The 21,326-nt window shown below is 33.9% G+C and overlaps 1 protein-coding gene across 1 annotated transcript; it reads right to left on the bottom strand.

The window, feature by feature from the left end:
- Positions 1-929: 929 nt before the first annotated feature.
- LOC123525001 (CD9 antigen-like) lies at positions 930-10,971 on the bottom strand. The gene is made up of 9 exons (XM_045303673.2): positions 10,763-10,971; positions 7,745-7,828; positions 6,868-6,916; positions 6,488-6,540; positions 5,400-5,474; positions 4,996-5,064; positions 4,393-4,476; positions 3,823-3,909; positions 930-2,723 (listed from the first exon to the last, which is right to left on the bottom strand). The coding sequence occupies exons 1-9, from the start codon at positions 10,817-10,819 to the stop codon at positions 2,649-2,651; spliced, it is 633 nt and encodes a 210-aa protein (XP_045159608.2). The 5' UTR covers positions 10,820-10,971; the 3' UTR covers positions 930-2,648.
- Between the last annotated feature and the right edge of the window lie 10,355 nt (positions 10,972-21,326).

Raw genomic sequence — 21,326 nt, 5'->3', positions numbered from 1 at the left:
ACGGACTTCATGACCCCTAAGGGCCTAGGCAAATAGGAATGGAGAATCCCTCCTACTAAACACAAAACAAATGTTAATGTAGATAAGTATCTTATATCAACACATACGTGGACATTGATGCAATAATGAAAAACGCACCAATTCAAAAACTGCGGTGTTCAGTAAGGCCCATCGTTGCTTCGCCTGTTCGCCAAGTAGAATGTTAAAGGGGGAGCATTGCGATGATACGGTGCAAAGATACAATGTAATGGCACGACAATGCGATGTAAAAGTGCTATGTTAACATCGCGATGTCGTAATTTCACCCTTGGATCGAAGGGACGAAAGAGTGATTAAACAATGCAAAGAAAACGTAATGAGAAAGATAACTATAATACTTCGCAAAATTTGCACGTATGTCGAAAGAACGACGGTATGTCAGACGTATAATGCTGATAACGGGTCTTCGTACCGTATCATTGCGCCATCATAGTGCATTTACGTCTTTGTTTTGTTTATTGCTCTATCGCCCTTATCAAACAAGCATGTTTTGAAGTTATTGCAATTTTTTTTAAATTTCTATGAAAATCGTTACGTCAAAATTTGATTGCGTTGTTTGATTCCGCTTCGTATAAAACTGTTCGCAGCTATATTTATATATTATTTAGTCGCAATTCAAAAGAAATGGTAGGTTTAATAAACTTTTTTTTGTGTTATCAGTAGGATCAGCTATGGATTTTATTAGGTATAATCTCAGACCACAAGACATTTTTAAATACAATCAAATAAAGTTTTCGATTCTCATGAATTATATAATATGAACCGTTGTACCTTAGTCTATGCAGTGTAAGAGATTTATGTATCTGTCAGTACGTGACTGATAAAAAATATTTGCTGCGCTATATCAATTACACGGGATAAATTGGGTTAAATTGACAGCATTGAATAGATTCTATTTACTCTTTTAATGTCCAAAAATTCAAATAAAATAGTTTAAGCAACAATAAAGAGTTGAAAAATCAAACAAATGTCATAACGTGTTTTGATTTTATGCCATATAGAGACAACAAATTTCTTGCAAACAAAGGTAGAATACATAAAAACAACATTCTAGCACAATTTTACACAAACCTTTTAAAACACATTACATTGAATTGATTTCTGTCACAAGCTAAACATGGGACGGGCAAGTTTAAGATCACTTGAAGGCTTAACATAGCTAGAAATGTTCACAAAGCATTAAACTACAAACAAAACGAAGGATGGACTTCCTGTTCACAAGAACAAACTAAATTACAAATTTAACGAAGGACGGAATGTTCACAAGAACTAACTAAATTACAAATTTAACGAAGGACGGAATATTCACGTACAAGTTAAACGAAGGACGGAAAGTTCACAAAAATGAATTAACTATATCACAAATCTAACAAAGGACGGAATGTTCACAAAAACTAACTCTATTACAAATTTAACGAAGGATGCAATGATAACAAAAAGGAACTATATAACAAATTAACGTTGGACGAAATTTTTATATACCAAGTTAGAACAGGATGGAACGCTCACACGAGCTTATTACTTACAATGGACGGAAAGTAGTGTTTTATATGTATCACAGGCAATTTTCACAAAACTTTTGTATCACTTGTAAGCTAAGCGTAGATGGGAATGTCCACAAACCTTTATTTTAAGCTGAATCTGAGACAGAATACTGTTGAAAAACGGCGTTAAACCCCAAACAAAACAAAAAACCAACAAAAAAGAGACAGAATGTAAACTTAAGATGCATCGTTCTCAATTCATCTTGATCAGTACATAAGACACGGATTATCATAGATTTCACACTCAGAAACTAAATATATATGACATGCTAAACATATAAAGAATGCTCATGAATGAAAGCTTTATATCACTATCTAAACAAAGGACAGAATGTTCGTAAAACATAAAAAATATTCACCCCGTAATAAAGATTCCACAAAATGTAGACAAGTATGAAATAACTCTTCCTCGCTCTTTGCAGCACTATTCTTGTATTATTTCCCTTCTCACGCGAGTCGTTCGTATTTTGATGTCAATTTATTTATTTTGTGGAAATCGAATTAAAAATGCATGACGTTTTTACTTTAAACTTTTTACTTAACTTACAATAAATACGCTAGTAACAGATAATGTTTATAGCTGTCTATTCATAAATCACATTTCCGCACTTCAGCGCAGTTACATTGCAAAATAAAAAAAATAGTAAAATGGACTTTTCAAATACTCGAAATCTCATATCCGTTTGATTTAAATAATAAAAAGTGCACTGAAGGAACAACACGAGTTTCTACTTGCGTACTGATGCTCGTCTCCAGAAACAAAATAATACAGATACCACAAGGGTACAATAAATGATTTTGGAAAAGAAACAACGATCTTTTCGCACACTAAAATGAGAAAGTCAGCTACAGTAAAAGAAATTACGAGTCCTGATATTACACTGCGGGCCATTCTGAATGATACGAACGTGTTATTTCAATTCCGTCGGGAACCATATTTGCTGATGTAAGAGACACATTTTGGCAATAGAAACTAGAATTTAACTTAACAAGTTGCGTAGAATTCATAAGTCAAAAAAAGGTTATTTAAGAGTCTGTAAGCACCGTGTTATCAATCAAGGATCTTTATTCCAAATTTCCAACTCTCATCGAATCCTCCACAGCTTTCAGTGTCATACAAGACGATATCATGGCCAAAATCTGAAGAAGAAACAAAGTTTCTCATATATTTAAGAGTCAGCTTGGTGCTAATTTATCGGTTAAGTTTGAGAATAAAGCTTATCCACTGATGAAAACCAGCTCCCTTCATAGGCGATAATATGTTATTTAGAATGCTTCTGTTTAATATTGAGACATATTTGTATGTGTACCGATTCGAAGAAACATATCGTCTAATATGTTTTTCAGATGAGTATTAGCTCAGATATTTGTCGTATGTAACAAGAAAATGTTAAATAACCTTGTAATTCTATACTTAATTTTCCAGGAAAAAAATGGTCACCAGACGGACACGATTCTGACTTGAAACATCGCGACAAGCGTTCGATATTCATTCTGAAACTTTTCTCGGTCAACTACTGTGTTCCGTTCGGACCATCGATATTTTTATTTCTGAACCCCATATCTTGAATGTCGTAATCACGAAACTACAATGATGAAAGTCGAAATCACGATAGTGACAACTCAAAACTACGATGATGAAAGTCGAAATCACAAAACCACGATGATGAAAACGCAATGTCATTTCGCGTTTTCACCATCGTGGTTTCATGTTCATCATCGCGCTTTCGACTTTCACCATCGTAAGTTCGACTGTCAACATAGTAGTTTCGACTTTCACCATCTTGATTTCGACTTTCATCATCGTATAGTTACGTGATTTCGATTTTCGAGAATAAAAATCTTGATGGTCCAAACGGAACACCGTAGTCAACGGCTTTTATCGTTTTTAAAACCAAAATTGTAGCACCGTGCAATCTAGAATAAAATGTATCCAATACGTAAAAATAATCGACGGCCACAAGGGAAAATGCAAGTCGTTGATTTGAAAAAGAATAATATGTTATTTTACAGTTATGAGAACACTAAATTCTGTTGGAAGCACAGCAGTTATAACCCATACTGGATCGAGGCATTAGACTGTCTCTTGCTTTTAGGATAATTTGAATGACATATTTGCATTTACACAAAATTTGTCAATGAACTATACTTGAGACTCACTCCAGCCTGGTTATGTTAACTTAAAAAATGAACTTCTTTTGATGTATCTACAATACGTCACCAAACGTTTAATGCCTACCTGTATAAAGCCTATACCGCCTACAATTGAAGCCCATATCGGGATGTTGTTTTTCACCCAAAGTTCCATGGCGTCTTTGCAAAATGTCTGAAACATTGCCATGGAAAATGTTAAAATATATTGAGAAGAGCGCTTTTGAACGTTTATTTTATAGATGAAAAGAGCGCTATAAAAATCTGGTAAATAATAATAATAATAATGTTTGTATTTAAAGGTTTATGTGGAAACTATTCTTTATTAAACGTGTTATAATTTGTTTTTGTTTCCTCTGCTTATGTAAATGTATATTTGTATACTTATAGCCGTCATTCACCTTAAGATTCTTGTTGTTGCAATTCTGTCCACTTGAAAATAATAACTGAACTCAAGACACTGTAATTATGATAAATCTTTGCTACAAGACATGCTAAGAAGCATTTGGGGGCTGTTGACAATATTCGGTTTGTCTGACAATTCTGAGGTAACAGAAATCTCTGGTTTTCAAGCACGTCATGAGCGTAATCTAATTAATAAAACTAATTGTCTTGGTGTACTGAGAGAAACTACGAAACCATCTGAAAATTTACAGACCATAAACTGTGTTCCCTGATCATTTGAGCAGCTGTCTGGAAGTGTTGTGTACTCGTCAGTGCCATTGTAACTGCAGCATTCCAACTGAAACATGCAGGCAATACTGACTGATTAGGGCGATGACACTTATTAGCGAACAGGTGAAAAGTAGATTTGTATCAAGGCTAACTGTGTTCCTTAAACCTTCTGTTTGAAATAATACTGTTCTCCAATTACTAGTTACATTGAGGTACTAAAATTATAGATACTGTAAAATTAGTATTATTTGTGAGGGACTGATATTCGTGCCTTTACGCGGTTGAGCCAATCCATGAAATTAATTTTCAACGAACAAATAAAATACCCATTCGTTTATGTTCAAAATTTATATCCTCAAGAAATAGTCATTTTGATCCAAACCACGAAATTATGTTCCAACGAAATTAAATCATTCTACAGTACCATGTTTTAAAGCAGATTTACTGCCATTTATACTATATTTAACTTTGTACATCAAATATATAAATGACATATTTAGACTATTACCCACACTGAACAAACTATTCGCAATATCAGTATGTAAATATGAAAATAACAAAAAAAAGTGAATATTGAAATATTTGCCTCTTTTTGTATATGGAATTTCGTTTCATCATTTAACTCGTCCCAAAGCTTCTCCGTAAGATCCAGCACCTGAATGATAAATATGTAATAAAATTACAAGTTTCAGATGTAAACAATCAAATACAAGTATGAAGTATATAGCATATGATAAGTATGTTAAATATCAAAAATTAAATAAGTTATAACATAGCGTTCTGTAATAGTATACATTTGAGTATATTTCATCTTTAAATTGTATAAACTAATGTTTCAAATATAAAATTAGCCTGTCTAATTCCATGGATATCGTAAAAAGTGAACAACGCACTCAGACGGCAATTACGTCATGATGAATTTATGTAATTTCCACCCCCTTCCCCGACCCTAACTGTCCTATAAATACTTTTTCTTATAGCCTATCTTACGTTGTCTTTCTCCACGTATCCAGCAATGGCGACTCCAATGTCCACAAACAGGATAAATGTCATTATACCAATGTACTGGAAGAGAAATTCAGCGACATAATTTTCTCGGTGGCAAAAACTTCGACATTCGTGCAGAATATCTGTGCAAGACGACTATCGGGAACAATTCACCTTAGACTAGATAGTGCCGGTAACGTGACTGAAGACGGAAACTATTAAGTTTAAGTTCAATTAGAGATGATGAATATTTAAGAGTTACTTAACCCTTAAAATGAAATTTTAATAGGATTTTACTCGAGGTTGAACAAACAATTAACCTCTGTAAAGATGATAGTAATGTTTGCATTGATGTTGAAATAAAGGCTTAAGTGTTCAATATAAATTGTAGATTTTGTAAAAATAGATTGTACCAAGGCATCTATTGTTTGATCTGGTTTACTACTGTTGTTTTCCTATATGTTTAGGAAGTGGAGTCCAAATTATTTATGATATCATAATTTAGCAGACCAGAATAAAGCCTTAGTGCAATGAGTTAAAGAATTAGGACTTTGTACCGCTATAGAACATAAAGAAACATTAACATTTAGTCCCAGCAAAAATATTCGCTCAAAAGACAAACATTCCACAGGGTGTAAACTGCACTATGGTTTTAAATAAGTATCTTCAGCATTTTGTACTTAAACAGATCATCGGTGTCATTGTAAATTCTAATATTTTGATAGATGTGAGTCACTTATCTTAGTTTTCAAGTGCTTAATCGATGTCATTTAAAAGCTCGTGACGTCTTTTAAATAAAAGAAGAAAAAAAACTTGATAGTTTTTGCGGAAGATATAAAAAGGTTGCCTACTTTGATACTCCATTTGTGTTTATTAGTTTTTTCTACTGTTGTTGTTGTTGTAGTTGTTATGAATGATAATAGTAACCGTGCCGTAACACTGTAATCAAACTTTTTAAATATTTTATTCTTAAATCATAACTTAAAAAATTGTACATGTCAGTAAAAGACTGAACATGTGTCCCTTTATGTTGTGTATTATAGTAAATCAATTATGTGACATAACACAATATATATTAAACAAATACTTACGGCTTTCAGACAACATGTACTTTCACAGCAGCCTCCTATACAACCCAGTAAACCTAGAAAATGTAGAAATGTAGACTATAGAAAATACTCACTTAGGCACTCGATTTTACTCGATTTTTAATGATCAGTTTTTGTCATAGCAAATGTCGTCAACCATTTGTATAATAATAAAATCTGATGAATACACTACTTTCTCTTCATATAGAATGTTGTATGTTGTAATGTACGATTCTTTTCAAAGTGTAGCAAGTAATTCTACATGAATTCAACTGAGTATTAGTGTTTTTACTAAACAGTACACTGAGATTATAGAGGTGATTGTTGAGAGCATATGCAAAACACAACACTGATAACAATGGGCATGTTTTATTCATCCATACCTGTGAGGACCAACAGTGTTCCGATTCCCAAAAATGAATATGTAAATATCTGAAAAAAAGGAAACAAATAATAATATCATTCCCGAGAAATACACCAATAAACCTGCTCAATTTTGTCACATTGAACATATTGCATTATTAATTTTATGACTCCAATTTCAAGCTATTTCAAGTTATTTCAGACACTGCATAGAAAACTAATTGAAGTTATGAAACACCCAGAAATCTTTCATGTTTATTTATTTACAAGATTCTTCTCTTTTTGTTGCTAGCATAAACTTTTTCATTATTTGTTAATAGAGTAAAAGAAATCAAAAACGAAAACTATTTTTTCTGAAAGATATCCAATTCGCATTGTTCACTATATTAAGGTCTAACTTAGAATGTAGAAAACTTTCATCAAATGAATTTTATAAATTAATGGGACTTGTAGAGCTACATTCACATCATGAATAACAGTCATTGATTAAACAAAACTTCCTATTTTAGCAGTAGTATCTATTTTACAGTGCGAAGCCATACATTAATAAGGTGACCTAACAAACGATACTGTTTATTCAAACAAACATGTCAATCTTATTTTTACATTGTTACTATTAACCCTTACTCTGCTAAAGTTCTATGACGAACTTTCCATATTTCAATTTGGACAGTGCCTTTAACTGTTAATAGGGGTGTTTACCAAATAGAAACTAACTGAATGGCAAACAGTGCAGATCATGATCAGACTGCACGGATGTGCAGGCTGATCATGATCTACACTGGTAATCGTGTCTAGCATGTTAAGGATTAAATAAGTTTTCATATTATCAAATATGAATTTGGGTCTAATACATCTTAAAATATGAACAATTGATACAAGATGATCAATTTTTACCAGCGTTCCAGACAGGAAGTTACTTGTGTTTCCGGTTGTGATAAGTATCCACACCCCGTAACCCACTACACCGAATCCGATCAGCTGAAAAACGAAACACGTAATAATGAATATTTTATTACTTATAAAATGCCATCACACAGTGAGGAATGATTTATAACCATTATTTTCTGCAGCGCAAGAATCGATCAATTAGAAATGCTTAAACCATAAATATTCAAACATTTTGTTACTGCAACTGATACCCGATCATCTGTGAATTAATGTAAATGAATATTTACCCATACTAACGTTTCACAAAACGGAACAAAAGGGATAAAAAAACAGAAAAAAGACTATTAGTTGTGTAGATTTATTGCATTGGTTGTTGTGCCAAAGTTCTAAGAATTGACAGATCTCAGGTTATATTTGAAATTGTTGCGCCTTCATCTGTGTAATGAGTCAAAAAGTTCTTTTCTTTATGTTAATTATTTATTTCTGATGGTAGTGGTGGTGATCTGCTGTAAAAAGAATACCATTCTGTGTTGTAACACAGGACATATCTGTCACAACATTGTTTTATTACTTAATGAATATTTTATTTACTAGCGTCTCGTCTAGGAGTTGTTGGTAGAATTAGACACGAAAATTTGTCACGAAAATCCCGTGGTCAACGAATCGTCTGATAATTATATACTGTTGGCTGATGAGTAACAGACGTGACATTTAGAAATGTCAGAAAGTATCACACCACAGAAACAATAAGGCCGTTGCTTAAAATGTCTCGGGTAAACATTAAGACGAAAATAAGTTTGCTTAAGACCACTGACCTTACGGTTAAGGAATGTGAGCTTGTTTGATGTTCATGTTGCAGAATATGTAGTATGTTTGTGTAAATGTTTGTACTATCTATCTTGAACATATTGCAAACAATTCAAAACAGTCTATTTATTTGGCACCTTTATGTGTTGATCAAACTTTTGGAACTTGAATTCACTTTAAGGTTAGTTGAAAGATTCAAGAAAAAACCATTAGAAAAGTTAAGGGGAAAGACAATCGAACTGACATGTAAACAGAAAGGACCAAGAAAAAAGGACAATTTGCCATACCTTGAGTAGTGATTATTTGTTTTTGTTGTTGGCTTTTTTGCTTTGTTTTTTGGACAAAACGTAATTGACAGAACATTCAATTGCTTCAGTTGAATTGACCTATCGATTTTTATTACTCTTTAGTGGACTTTGTACAAAACTAAATGAATGCATTAAGAATGAACAGTGACATCACTTTGTATACAATTGCTGCTATTTTGTTACATATTGCTTTGTCTTTTTTTAAGTCCGATATCAATGAATGTTTAAGCAATTTGACGATGACATTGATCCCCACTGCCTTAGAATAATCGGCCTACTGTCAGTACTCTAAACAGATCATGTGCTAGAATGTTCCACATGAGAAAAAAACTGGACCAGATTCTATAGTACCATAAATGACGTCTGTTGCAGACGTTCCGAACAAAGCTATAGATCTATATTGACTGAACGTAAAGTTTCATAGTTGCGCATTACTTTCAGTATATGATTAGTTATTAAATGTAAGCTAGGATAAGAGCATGTTTGCTTTATTTGATGTTTTAATTTTTAATTCCATTGAAATTAAATGTTTGATTTATCAAACGTAGATTGAGATCAGAAATATTATTTGATGTAACTAAATTGTGAATTATTAATGGTAATGAGAATAATTATGTAACATAAATAAAGGTGCCTGCAGAATTGACGTAGGAGTTGATCACTTAAACAGAATTTGATGTACATTCTTCGTATAGCCTTTTTCTTTTTGCATTTTAGGCAAAGTATCTAAATTTGTTTTCAATTTTCATATGTAAAGTGAACAACCGGTATTAACCTCGTAGATATCAGCACAACAAACATAAAAAAAATCGGAATGTTTCAGCTTGAAGAATTATGGAACATTAGCCAGCACGCGGAAATGTCAGAACTTCAACACAAGCAACGTTGAGTACAAGATAGTAACTGGTGAAGTTCCTGAGATATCTTGAGTCTGCAAATAATCTGAAGTAATCTTTGCAGTCAATATATCGATCACATGCAAATGTCCAACGCTGCTCATGTTTTCTCGAACTACCGTATAGTGTGGAAAGAATCATACGGAGACACTTTATATTACAAAGTAAAAAATGATGTCAAACTGGTATTAACTTAAAATTTTAAACATAAAATAAGATCCTTATAGTTCAATCTGAGTTATCAAAAATGGGCTAAATATCTGCATGTGGGAAGCAGACATCATAATCAAGATTATGTTCGTGGTACTTGAAAATTCAAACTTAGATAATCAACGATATCTTCTGATTAAACAGCTAATATGTGACAATCATACGTCTTAATGAACATATTTCTTTTTCAGCTATATGCATAAGCTGAAGGCAACAGAATACTGTAAAATATAGTCGTGCAAATTGAAGCGCAATATAAAGCTATTGTAAGAAAAAGACTGTACTATATTTTAGTCAATCTACGATGTTTTGTTGTTGTTTTCCTGTTAAGGTAGTTCTGCACATTTGATAAACCGGGAGTAATGCCATTTATCCGTATAAAGTATAAATCCAAGTTTTTTCAGAATATGTCCCTTCGTTCTATACCGACTGGCGACAGAAATGTATGTTTACTATATTTTTCTTTAAATACTACACGTTTTATACATCTTATTCTCTTGTGAAGTATAAATCTACATCTGACATATTGTACATGACTTTCCTGAAATGGCCTCAGTTAGATAAACTTTTAGAGCGGAAACTTAGGCGTACTTTTTTAAGAAATGATTTATAGCAAACCCGACGTATATCCACCAATCATGTATAAATAGTGTTTAAACACGGTTTTACTATAAATTATTTATTATCTGAACCATATCAGCTTTCATACCACGGATCTTAGTTGACAGCGATATCTGTATTCTTCACACACATTCTTTGAACTCTTTAAAAGTAAACATAGATAGTATACAAAAATTACCTACCCACATAAGCAGATTCAGACCAACAAATAATTTCCCACAACATCCGGATGCCCCCATTTTCACTTATTCATATATAATTATACAATTTAATTCAAAATTCACATATTATTTCCTTTTTTCGTGTCTTCTTTGATATCTTATCTCTGTTTATTGAAATAAACTGTCAAACACCCAGATAGAAATTGTTTCAACATTTTCTTGTTACGCATGCGCAATACGCATTTCGATAAGAAGATTTCTATAAATCACGTTCTTAACAAACAAATAACATAGCAGTCATTGTTTGAAGAAGTGGACATTTATCCGTTGTTGTCTCAAAGATAACATGCACAAATGCTTAATCCTTTATTAATGTATCCAAACATGGCAGGTATTTTGATCAGGTATATGAACTTTATCATAGAAACATGGTAATTTTACACGTATTAAATCTACAAAAAATATAGTTTAAGTGAAAGAATCATTCAGCCGTTGACGTATATTTCGTCTTTAACAAGTATTCCGAAAAAAAATAAACTACGACGTTTCTTTCACTTTGGTTTGACTATTTCTACAAGACTTCAATCAAAGAGCATAGATACTTTAAATTCTTATTGATACTATAGTATGAAAGCCCTTATGTACGTTTACATTTTGATTATACTTAACAACTACTTGATGTTATCTGCACAATTATAAGTTATCGTACATGCATAGTACTAAATCTAAACATCGAACACCACGGACATTTCCCGTTTTGAAGTAAAAAAGAGGGGGTCAACTAACAGGACTGTCTTGTGCCCAGCAATTTTCCTATAACTTCAATAATAGGATAGTTCGTAAAATACATCATAAAGCAAAATGGCGAACGGGACCATATTTTCATGAACAGGACTGCATTATATCTTTTCATTAATAAAGTTATCAATTAAATGATTTGTGTAAACAATATCTATTTTTAAGAAAATCTCACAAAGTGAGTTTTTACAGGAGTTTTTTTGTAACTCAATTTCGCCTTAACACCCATAGGTTCTATAGTAGGCCTATTGTCAAATATCATATTAAAGTTCTCAAACTAAATGTATCTAGTTTGTAGAAAATGGATAGGAGATGGAATATATCTTAGTATATAAATACTTTCACTATTTTCCAATTGTAACCTTAGTCTATATAGCAGTAATATTATAAACAATAAATAGTTTAAAAATATATTTCATATGTTAAAGTTCTGATAGGTTCTAAATAAAACATTGGCGCATTCTTTAAACCTCACAGCCAGACTAATAAAGTAGTAAAATATGGATACTTTAAACACTAGAACAAATACGTTTTATTTGTCTCCGATAAGATAATATTCAACATACAGCCCTCATACAGTTTAAAGATGTGGAATAAGGAAGTGATAAAATTGATTGAATATATAGTCCAAGTACCCTTATGCTAGAAAATATTTACAATTTGTCACATACAGGTGTAGTTAAATCAAAATATTTACATTCGCCCTATTCTTTTCCATTAAAAATTATGACATTCATTTGTATGAACAGCAAAAGGAAAAATGCCAAAGTTACGACAACGCTGCTTAGTGATAACGAACCGCTGTTTTACGACGTCCGCGTATAGTCAGGGATAACGTTCCTGAGATGACGTCGCAGTTGTTCCGTCTGGTGAACAGAATGGCCAAGAAGCTGAATTAATTTCATGTGCAACAAAATGTATGCAATTTATAATATAACCTTGTTTACAGATGGATAGGAAATATAATGTAAATATAAGAAATAAGAACAGGATCGGCAACTTCAACATGAATCGCTAGCGCGATTCATTGATTTGCTGATCCTATTCTGTCGTTCATTTCGCATGAACACCGGAAAAAAAATAATTTCTCTATTATTTTCTAAGCAGGAGTGTGTCATGTGCCGTGCACTTACATTTATAAATTAATCAAATTTGCACATGCCATGGAGTTATTCGGATCCTACATATAAAAACTCTTTTTTTGCTTTAGTCACGCAGTTCAATTTTGTGTAAAATAGTACAAATTAATCTTTACCTTATACCATATCATTTTCAAACTATTCTGACTGATGATTCTTGCTAATATATTTCTTAAAGACTATGTGATTGTGACGCACGTATGGCAGCATGTGCTATGTGCGTACAAGAAAACCAATCCCAAGAAATCGTTAACCTGTAAACAGAGACGATTATCGTAGACAAAGCTCCATTTGAAAAGATATATACCTTTATGTGTTGGGATCTGACACACAATTACACTTGGCGAACTTTTAACCTCTCTGTTCACTCAAGCTTCCTTGACACATTAAAGTAAGTTCAGAGTAGGCTGTATAGCCTTTACAACACCATTGGTACGTGCAGTCTGGTCAGGATCCATGCTGTTCGCTAACAGTTTCTCTAATTGCAATTAGCTTTGAAAGCGAACAGCATAGATCCTGTCCAGACTGCGCGGCAGGCTGGTCTGGATCCATGCTGCTCGCAAACGCACTATGTTGGTTTTCTCATGGTGCGGCTCAATTATGTCTAGCATCAGCACGTGTTCTTCTAACCAACTCTCTGTGTTAAGGTGCTCCGCTTTATTTAACTGTTAATTATTCATCTACAAACGTAGGTGTTATTAAATATATATGTCTCAACGGACAAGTAAAGTACGCTTCTGATGAAAACGAGTTGTAATAATCTCATGCATCACTTTTACAATATATATCATGTTGATTTCATTCTCAGTGGTCTTTGTTCATTTAAGAGGGAATTTAAAGGGCGATAGTTGCTAAAGTTTAGTCACATAACAGAAGATTGATATGCATTTGTATGTTGATATCTAAAACCGAATCTATAAAAACAAGTTCCTTTAATAGCATAACCATAACACAACCTAGCAAAGTGAAGAGTCTATTAATGAGAGGTATTGAAACGTACAACTGTTCCAACAGCGAGACCAAGTACTAGTGTAAACTACGTGTACAATAAACTACGTTTACAGTACATACTGCTTGCAAAGCTTCCTTATGACTAGATGGCCGGTTAACTGAATAAAACCACAAATCTACACACACATTCCACACATGATGCTGTTTCTAAACATATATCATCGTTGTCATTAAGTTATAGATAATATAAAGTCTTTAGTATATAATACGATACAGTAATTGTTCCTCAGATGTATGTTTGCATGGTACTCGTGTGGTAAAGCGCTGTTGTTTGCTGTACATTTAAGTTGATCTTAAGTTGCACTTCCATCTTGTCTTGTAAGCAAGGTAACCTTTGTCCACTACATTACAGGTACCATTTTAACGACATGGTCCAAAACAACGCCAAAAGATTCATGAAATACACGCACGCATACGTGCAGTGCTCACCTTATGAATAAAAATAGAGCTGTATTGTTCGTTGTCATGTATATTAATGAAGCAATGTGGTGACCATAAGACTTTGTCCTGGTACGCTTTCTTTTGCAAAGTACGAAATGAGTTTTGATGGGAAAAAGTAAACTACCCAGAGGTTTCAGGTACATTTAGTGATACACTTTTGAGAATTCGTTTTACATTGCTTGATGAAAAATTTCGTGCGACTTTATTTACTGCGCTCAATATTCAAACCTATACCCGCGCCTCAGCAAATGATCAAAACATGAACTAACGACCTTTATGTAAGATATTCTGTGTTCTATCATTACATAACAACGCTCCAGTAGAGGTGGTGTCATTTGTTACCTGTATGTCTGACGCCCATCTTCTGTGATAGACACTGGGCAGTTTTATTTTTTATCTCTCCAATGTGCTTCTTGTCAACTGAAAATATTGTTTTAATATCTTCCCGTCATTAGACCAAACTGCCCCGTGTCTTATGTGTATGGAGGTATGCTCTTTTAAGTACACATCAATATCATCACCTGAATAGCAACACTGTTTAATGTTTGCTTTGACTGATAGAGTCTGAAATGATTTTTTCATTGGTCCCAGATGGTATATCAATTTAATACCTACAAGGTCAATTGCAGGAGCATTGTTAGAAGTAGGGTAACGATAATTAATGGTTCAACGCATTAGGCTTTCCATAGACAATTAACACACGTGAGATTCTGCAACTACTAACCTTTGCCAACTACATTACAAAACACGAATTCACGACCTCTATGTAAGATATTCTGTTCTACCATTACATCACAGCGCTCCAGAAGACGTGGTGTCATTTGTTATCTCTATGTCTGACGCCCATCTTATGTCATAGACACTGTCCGCTTTCATTTGGACAGTTTTATTTTTTTATCTCTCCAGTGTGCTTCCCCTCGTTTTAATATCTTCCCGTCATTAGACCAAACTGCCCCGTGTCTTATGTGTATGGAAGCATGCTCTTTTAAGTACACATCAATATCATCACCTGAATAGCACTATTATGAACTTTAGCTGTTGTCCCTTTGTGGGTGTTAATTTTTTGTAATAACATAAGAATGACATTATCTTTTAGGACGCGAAACTTCACATCTTTATCCCGCAACATCAATGTTTAATGTTTGCTTGGTTTGATAGATTCTGAAATGAGTTTTTCATTGGTCCCAGATGGTATATCAATTTAATACCTACAAGATCAATTGCAGGAGCATTGTTAGAAGTAGGGTAACGATAATTAATGGTTCAACGCACTAGGCTTTCCATAGACAATTAACACACGTAAGATTCTGCGACAGAAGCTTAAAATTAATTAAATAAAATCTGAAAAGTAGATCCCTCGGAAGCAGATGAGCATGTGCATTTTCTGGGTGTCTACTTTCTTCTTTTCAACGTATTTTTGGATCAGTATTGCTGTTCCCTTATAGGGAAATTGTCTCTTTCATATTATGTCCCGCCCGCTTAGCTCAATAGGAAAGTCGTGAGTTCGATCCTCGGGCGGGCCGTATGTTCTCCGTGGCGGTTTGATAAAAGACATTGTGTCTGAAATCATTCGTCCTCCGCCTCTGATTCATGTGGGAAGGTTGGCAGTTACTCACGTAGAACAAGTTTGTACTGGTACAGAATCCAGGAACACTTGTTAGGTTAGTCTGTTACACTGATCTGTCTTAGCGAATACATGTAGTATTTAACGCGTGGAAGAGTCTATGGTTAGGTTAAGTGCCCGTCATTACATAACTGACATACTGTTGAAAAACGGCCTTAAACCCAAAACAAACAAACAAACTGTCATATTACTCTCTTCAAAACTGACTAGTTGAAATGTATTATGTTTGTTTGTAACTACTGCTGCCGATAACACTTACATCATTTTTGTCCATAAACCACCTTTTTTAAGATGCTATGTAATAATTATTCATGCGTGACGATTTAAGCTCACTATATTGCACTAAATCTACATGTAATAATATCCGTCCTAATATAGGCTATATCATTTTACCTTTCGCTAAAGGTTATTACTGTTGAATTGCTCGGTATTTGTATTTGTTATTCTTTTCAAATCAAAGTCCTTAATATAAATACTAACCTCCAGAATAACATTATGTAGACTTCAAGAACGTTTCTCTTGTGTGTGTGAGACAAACACCTCTAAATATCCCTCCAGTGACATTCGCGGCACTCTGTTCAAATGTAGGTCTCATTTAGATGCTATTTTGGACGTAAGGACGTAAGCATATGGCTAAAATGTCAGCACTTTATTAAATAATGGAATTAAAACCCTCTAAAAGATAACCTCGTATCCCTGAAGGGCAGTTTTCTTATCCTATGTCTCGTAACTAATAGTCGTTCGATCAATGTTAGATGTTTTAATTATGTTATTTGTCAGTTGATAAGATGCTGTCTTTAGAAAATACATTTTGTTTATGAAAAAAACTTATCATGTCAATTCAAGCCATTATAAATATGAACGGATAACAACTTTTTTGGCACAAATCTCGCAATAGGTCCCCACATATCATGATTAGCTTTGAAATTCAGATTTAATAAATGTAGCTTTCAGGCGCAGATGAACTCATACGTATTGCAGTGTTCGCTTAAACGCAGCTGGGCTAACTAATCTCGAAGTATCACAGTTTGCCATATCTGTCCGCAGAGTATAAATATTTAATGGCGAAATTATTGTACGTTATATCTTAAAGGTGGTCAACCAAATTAATTTTCAAGAGCCACATTTCAAGACATCTTTTTCACTGTTCGTATATTCTATTAGTGATTTATTTAAGGATAAAAAACCCATTACATATAGTTAGATCCTTCTCAGAAATGTATATTCTATTGTTTTTATGTTGTTGTTTTTATTTGTTGTTGTTTTTGTTGTTTTTTGTTGTTGTTGTTGTTTTTTTTATATAATTTTGCAGTTAACTCCTTTAAATATGAACTATTTATAACGCTAGTACTTCTTTCTATTTCAATATAATTTCTTGTTTTACATATTTCAACAATCTGAATCAAAAGGCAAGTCTTAAAGCTGTGTGTAGCTTCGGAATCAATTTATTTTCAGTCTAACTCGGCTTTTAGGGAGGTGATGATAATTCAGCGAATTTGCATTTCTTATGAATTTGGGCTAAACATATTGTTGAACAACTCATGTTTATCAATTTTTTGTTTATGCTAAAATAAGTCTGTCCTGGTCGGGAAACCAGGAAAGGAAATTGAAATTTCAAAAATACCTCCTGTGAAAATCAATGTATTACGCACTTAGTGAAAACAGTTCAGTATAAATGACTAGGCATTGAAGTTTTGAACAAACACTTTTAAATTACTTGACCAAACTCTGATTAACCACCTTTAATACGAAAGGCATTCCCACGTCATGTTTTGTCTTGACTGACAGATTGAGAATGAATAAGAGAGGAATGACTTTTGTTTATAAAGATGGATTCAGGTTTTCGGAAATATTTCGGGATATTTTATTTTTGGGGTGTGACATTTTCCTTCGCATAATCAAATCAACCTGAATGCTATTCATTATGATTATAAGTTATTTAGAAAATTCAAGTTTTTCATGGCAGTCAATTTTTTCAGAAGTATCTCAGGCAAAGACAAAAAAACTAATTGACCTCTGTGCTTATAGCCAGCCACCTTTGGCAAGACTATTAGAATTACCCGTACAAAACTCTTAGGAAAATTTAGAGAAACACTGTCTAAGAGCAGACCGGGGAACATGTTCGCTGTCTATTCTCTAACAAAGTGATTTGCAATACTGTGCCTGAAATTGTCTTAGACCGTAATTAAACTTAAAAACCGACTGACTGAAAGGTAACAAACAATTTTACATTTTAAAACAAAACAAAAATTTTGGACAATGAATACACACAGTCACTCAATAAATATTTACAAGGAAATTGTGAAATTATCGGCTCGGTACAGCTTTACAAAACGTCGAAAAGATGTTACACAAAAAGACCTAATTTCATGACAGCATTTCAAATAGTGCCATTCTGGTGTTTTCAAGTTTAAAGGGAAGCAATGGTGTTGTATGCGATTTGCTCTGTTTCAAACCTATAAGTTAATAAATAACAAAGCAGTAAGTTTTAAAAAAATGGTGTTTATGAAACTGCAACTTGTAAGGCATATGGTATTTTTGCAAATGTAGCTATTTTTTGTCAATGATATAAACAGAATGTCACATAATTAACTAACGCCTCAACCAAGTAACACTAAATGCAACCTATTCATGGTTTCCGGTAATTACTTATTGGTCAGATAATGCTATTATAAGGTGGCTTCGGATTGGTTGAAAAAAGTGTAGGGAAACCCGTAAGAGTCAATGAGACATTAGCTGATTGGATAAAAAGGTATTGTTTACAATCATAAAAATGTTGTCAAAATCAAGCAATACAATGTTTTCTGCAAAATTTGGAATGTTTCACAAGTGTCTAGCTAAATGCTTTACTTTGTAATTGTCATTTTAGAAAGGTATATGCTAGATGGTATTTCAACACTAAATTTCACACATGATGGTGGGTATGGATGTTTGAAGGAAAATTGCAAAAAAATGGATCGGATACCCCTATATAAGGAGGGGATTTTTTGGTGTCTGGCATATCATTCTATTGAAAAAATCATGGTTTGGGGGTAATTTCTCGGATTTAAGGTACATTATGGGGTCATTTTGTATAATGTAAGCCAATGGGGAAAATAATAGCAGTGTCTGACCTATTATCAGTGCCAATGAGCCATATTGGTTTTCAGCGCTGGTAAATAGCCTCACATCATCTGCAAAAATACCTTTTCTTTTTCCCTATTATTTTTTCAATACCTATATTACCCATCGGTAAGTAGTATCATCGCAGTAATACCCTTCGACGTAGAGAATGGACAAAGAAAATATGAGCCGCACCATGAGAAAACCAACATAGTGCATTTGCGACCAGCATGGATTCAGACCAGCCTGCGCATCCGCGCAGTCTGATCAGGATCCATGCTGTTCGCTTTCAAAGCCTATTGCAATTGGAGAAACCGTTAGCGAACAGCATGGGTCCTAACAAGACTCGGCGGATGCGCAGGCTGGTCTGGATCCATGCTGGTTTCAAATGCAATATGTTGGTTTTCTCATGGTGCGGCTCATATATCAAACTCTCAAAGATGAATACCAGCCTCAAATGACAGTTCAGCTGATTATGATTACTATTTTGATATCCTCTTTCTCCGTACTTAATGAATATGTATATAAATAAAGAAGATATGGATTTGCTTAATATCAAAACGGCTTTGTGTACATCTTCAGGCCAGTACGATGAAATTTTAAATTTAATTCCCATGCAGTCACATTTCTTGCCGGTACAAGTCAACTAGGATGATGTATTGCAGATTCAATAATTTTGTTACACGTATACATAAAGCAGAGCTGCTTGACGTAGTTTCATCCAGATAAACTTGTTAGCAAATAAAATCAATCGCGTTCTTCCTTCGTAAAGTAACCTAATACATTATATACATTAAATGAATGTTGTCAACTGAAGACAGTAATAATACAAAGTACGCATCTCTAAGCCCGCAGCTTTATAGGGAAAATGACAATTCACTTTATATATGCAAAATGAAATGGCATCTCTAGTTACTGTATCAGTGTATTCAATAAATGTGTTAAATAACATAAAAAATAAAAAAAGGTAACATGGACGAATCGACCGTACTGGACCTGGTACAAATACAAATCAAATACTAGTACTAATATTGATGAAATGTGTGTATCTGTCCATTTCTATATTAACTTTATTAAGGTGGGGTTAAATATTTTAAAACAGGGAAATTGTCTGTTAAAGATTTCGCCGGCCTTTGTAGACCGGCAGTCTCTCTTACCAATAAAATCTGTAAAAAGATCCTTTGGAAGCAAAGAATGTAAACAAGAAGAATAATAGCAGACTCGGTTTGATTGAGTCCGTTCATGAGAGGTAATGAAATATGCAACACCTCTCGCGCCCCCTAGCACCGGCTTAAGCGGAAATTTATTACACATATGTTGGATGGACTCCATGATCTCAAAGGACCAGGTACTGAATCCAAGTACGGGGAGACTTTTTACAGCCGCCACACGGCACTTAAAGATTGTTGCAAGGCAAACAACATTTTAGAAAAGGCTGGTTGAACTGGATGCCCAAGTTTGTTGAGAGAAATAGCAGTAGTACTGGCATATCAAATGGTAGAATGTAAACGATTCTGAAAAGACATTTGCATTTCAGGAAGATTTGTGCAAGGATAATACCTCTTTTGCCCACAGGAGCAAAAGAAATGGCGGTCTTAATTGTGCCCTGGAACTTCTTAGAAAAATACAACAAGTGAAACAGTTAGATTATTACTTACAAGCTAACAGATGATGAAATCTGTGTGCACATTTTTGAGCCACAAATAAGAACTGATAATAAGCATGTTCGTGTATTGCCAAAGAGCTATCAGTACAGAGAAAAACTGTTGTACGCCATTTTCTTTCATTCTAACGGGCCAGTTACTCAAGTGCATTATCCGTCGGGTCATTTAGCCGCTGAAACCTTTATTAAACATCTGTGCTGAAGATACTGTGAAAAGATTTATCAGTAAATACCGTCCAAGCAAGTGATGGACTTGGTTATGCCTGATTATTAACAGCGCCTCCTCTCACTTTGGCAGGTGCGAGAATGATACGGGTTTCCTTACTGGACATGTGTCCTTGCAACTTCTTTTTATTTACAAGTCCTAAGAATTTTTTTCAGGGAAAAACGTCCAGAGGTTCTTTGCAGCGCTATGTACCATATGTGTCGTCTCCATCAAATACCAAACGAAAACTATATATATAACTGCAATTTACGACTGGGTATAAAGGTTACGTGACTGTTTCGTTATATTTTTGGTTTTGTAATAAAACGTTTTTCAAAAAAAGGCATTGCACTTCAGAATTCCAAATCTAATGACAAAATTTTGTAGGACCGTCGTAAAGGACATTTACCAGTTTAAGTTTCTCTAAGTTAATGATTCCATAGCTCTACACATATGAAATCTACACACTTTATATCTATTCTGAAAGTGATTTTTACACAGACACTTGGGAGTCAGCACCCCTCCCCCTCCCAGGCCGCCCCTGACAACCCTCAGTCAATATATTTTCGTTTTTTAAAACAAACTGAGCACATGTCTCGTCA

This window comes from Mercenaria mercenaria, chromosome 3 (assembly GCF_021730395.1).
Source record: "Mercenaria mercenaria strain notata chromosome 3, MADL_Memer_1, whole genome shotgun sequence".
NCBI lineage: Eukaryota > Metazoa > Mollusca > Bivalvia > Venerida > Veneridae > Mercenaria > Mercenaria mercenaria.
The sequence above is the reverse complement of the archived record's forward strand: the minus strand, read 5'-3'. Positions and strand labels throughout refer to the sequence as shown.

Bases quoted from the DNA above. Each gene is read 5' to 3' on its own strand.
- LOC123525001 (XM_045303673.2), bottom strand. From the start codon at position 10,819: ATGGGGGCATCCGGATGTTGTGGGAAATTATTTGTTGGTCTGAATCTG. The intron at 6,917-7,744 runs GTAAAAATTGAT...CCTTTTTTTCAG, and splicing joins ACTTCCTGTCTGGAACGCTG to ATATTTACATATTCATTTTT. The intron at 4,477-4,995 runs GCAAATATTTCA...TGCATGTTTCAG, and splicing joins AATTCCATATACAAAAAGAG to TTGGAATGCTGCAGTTACAA.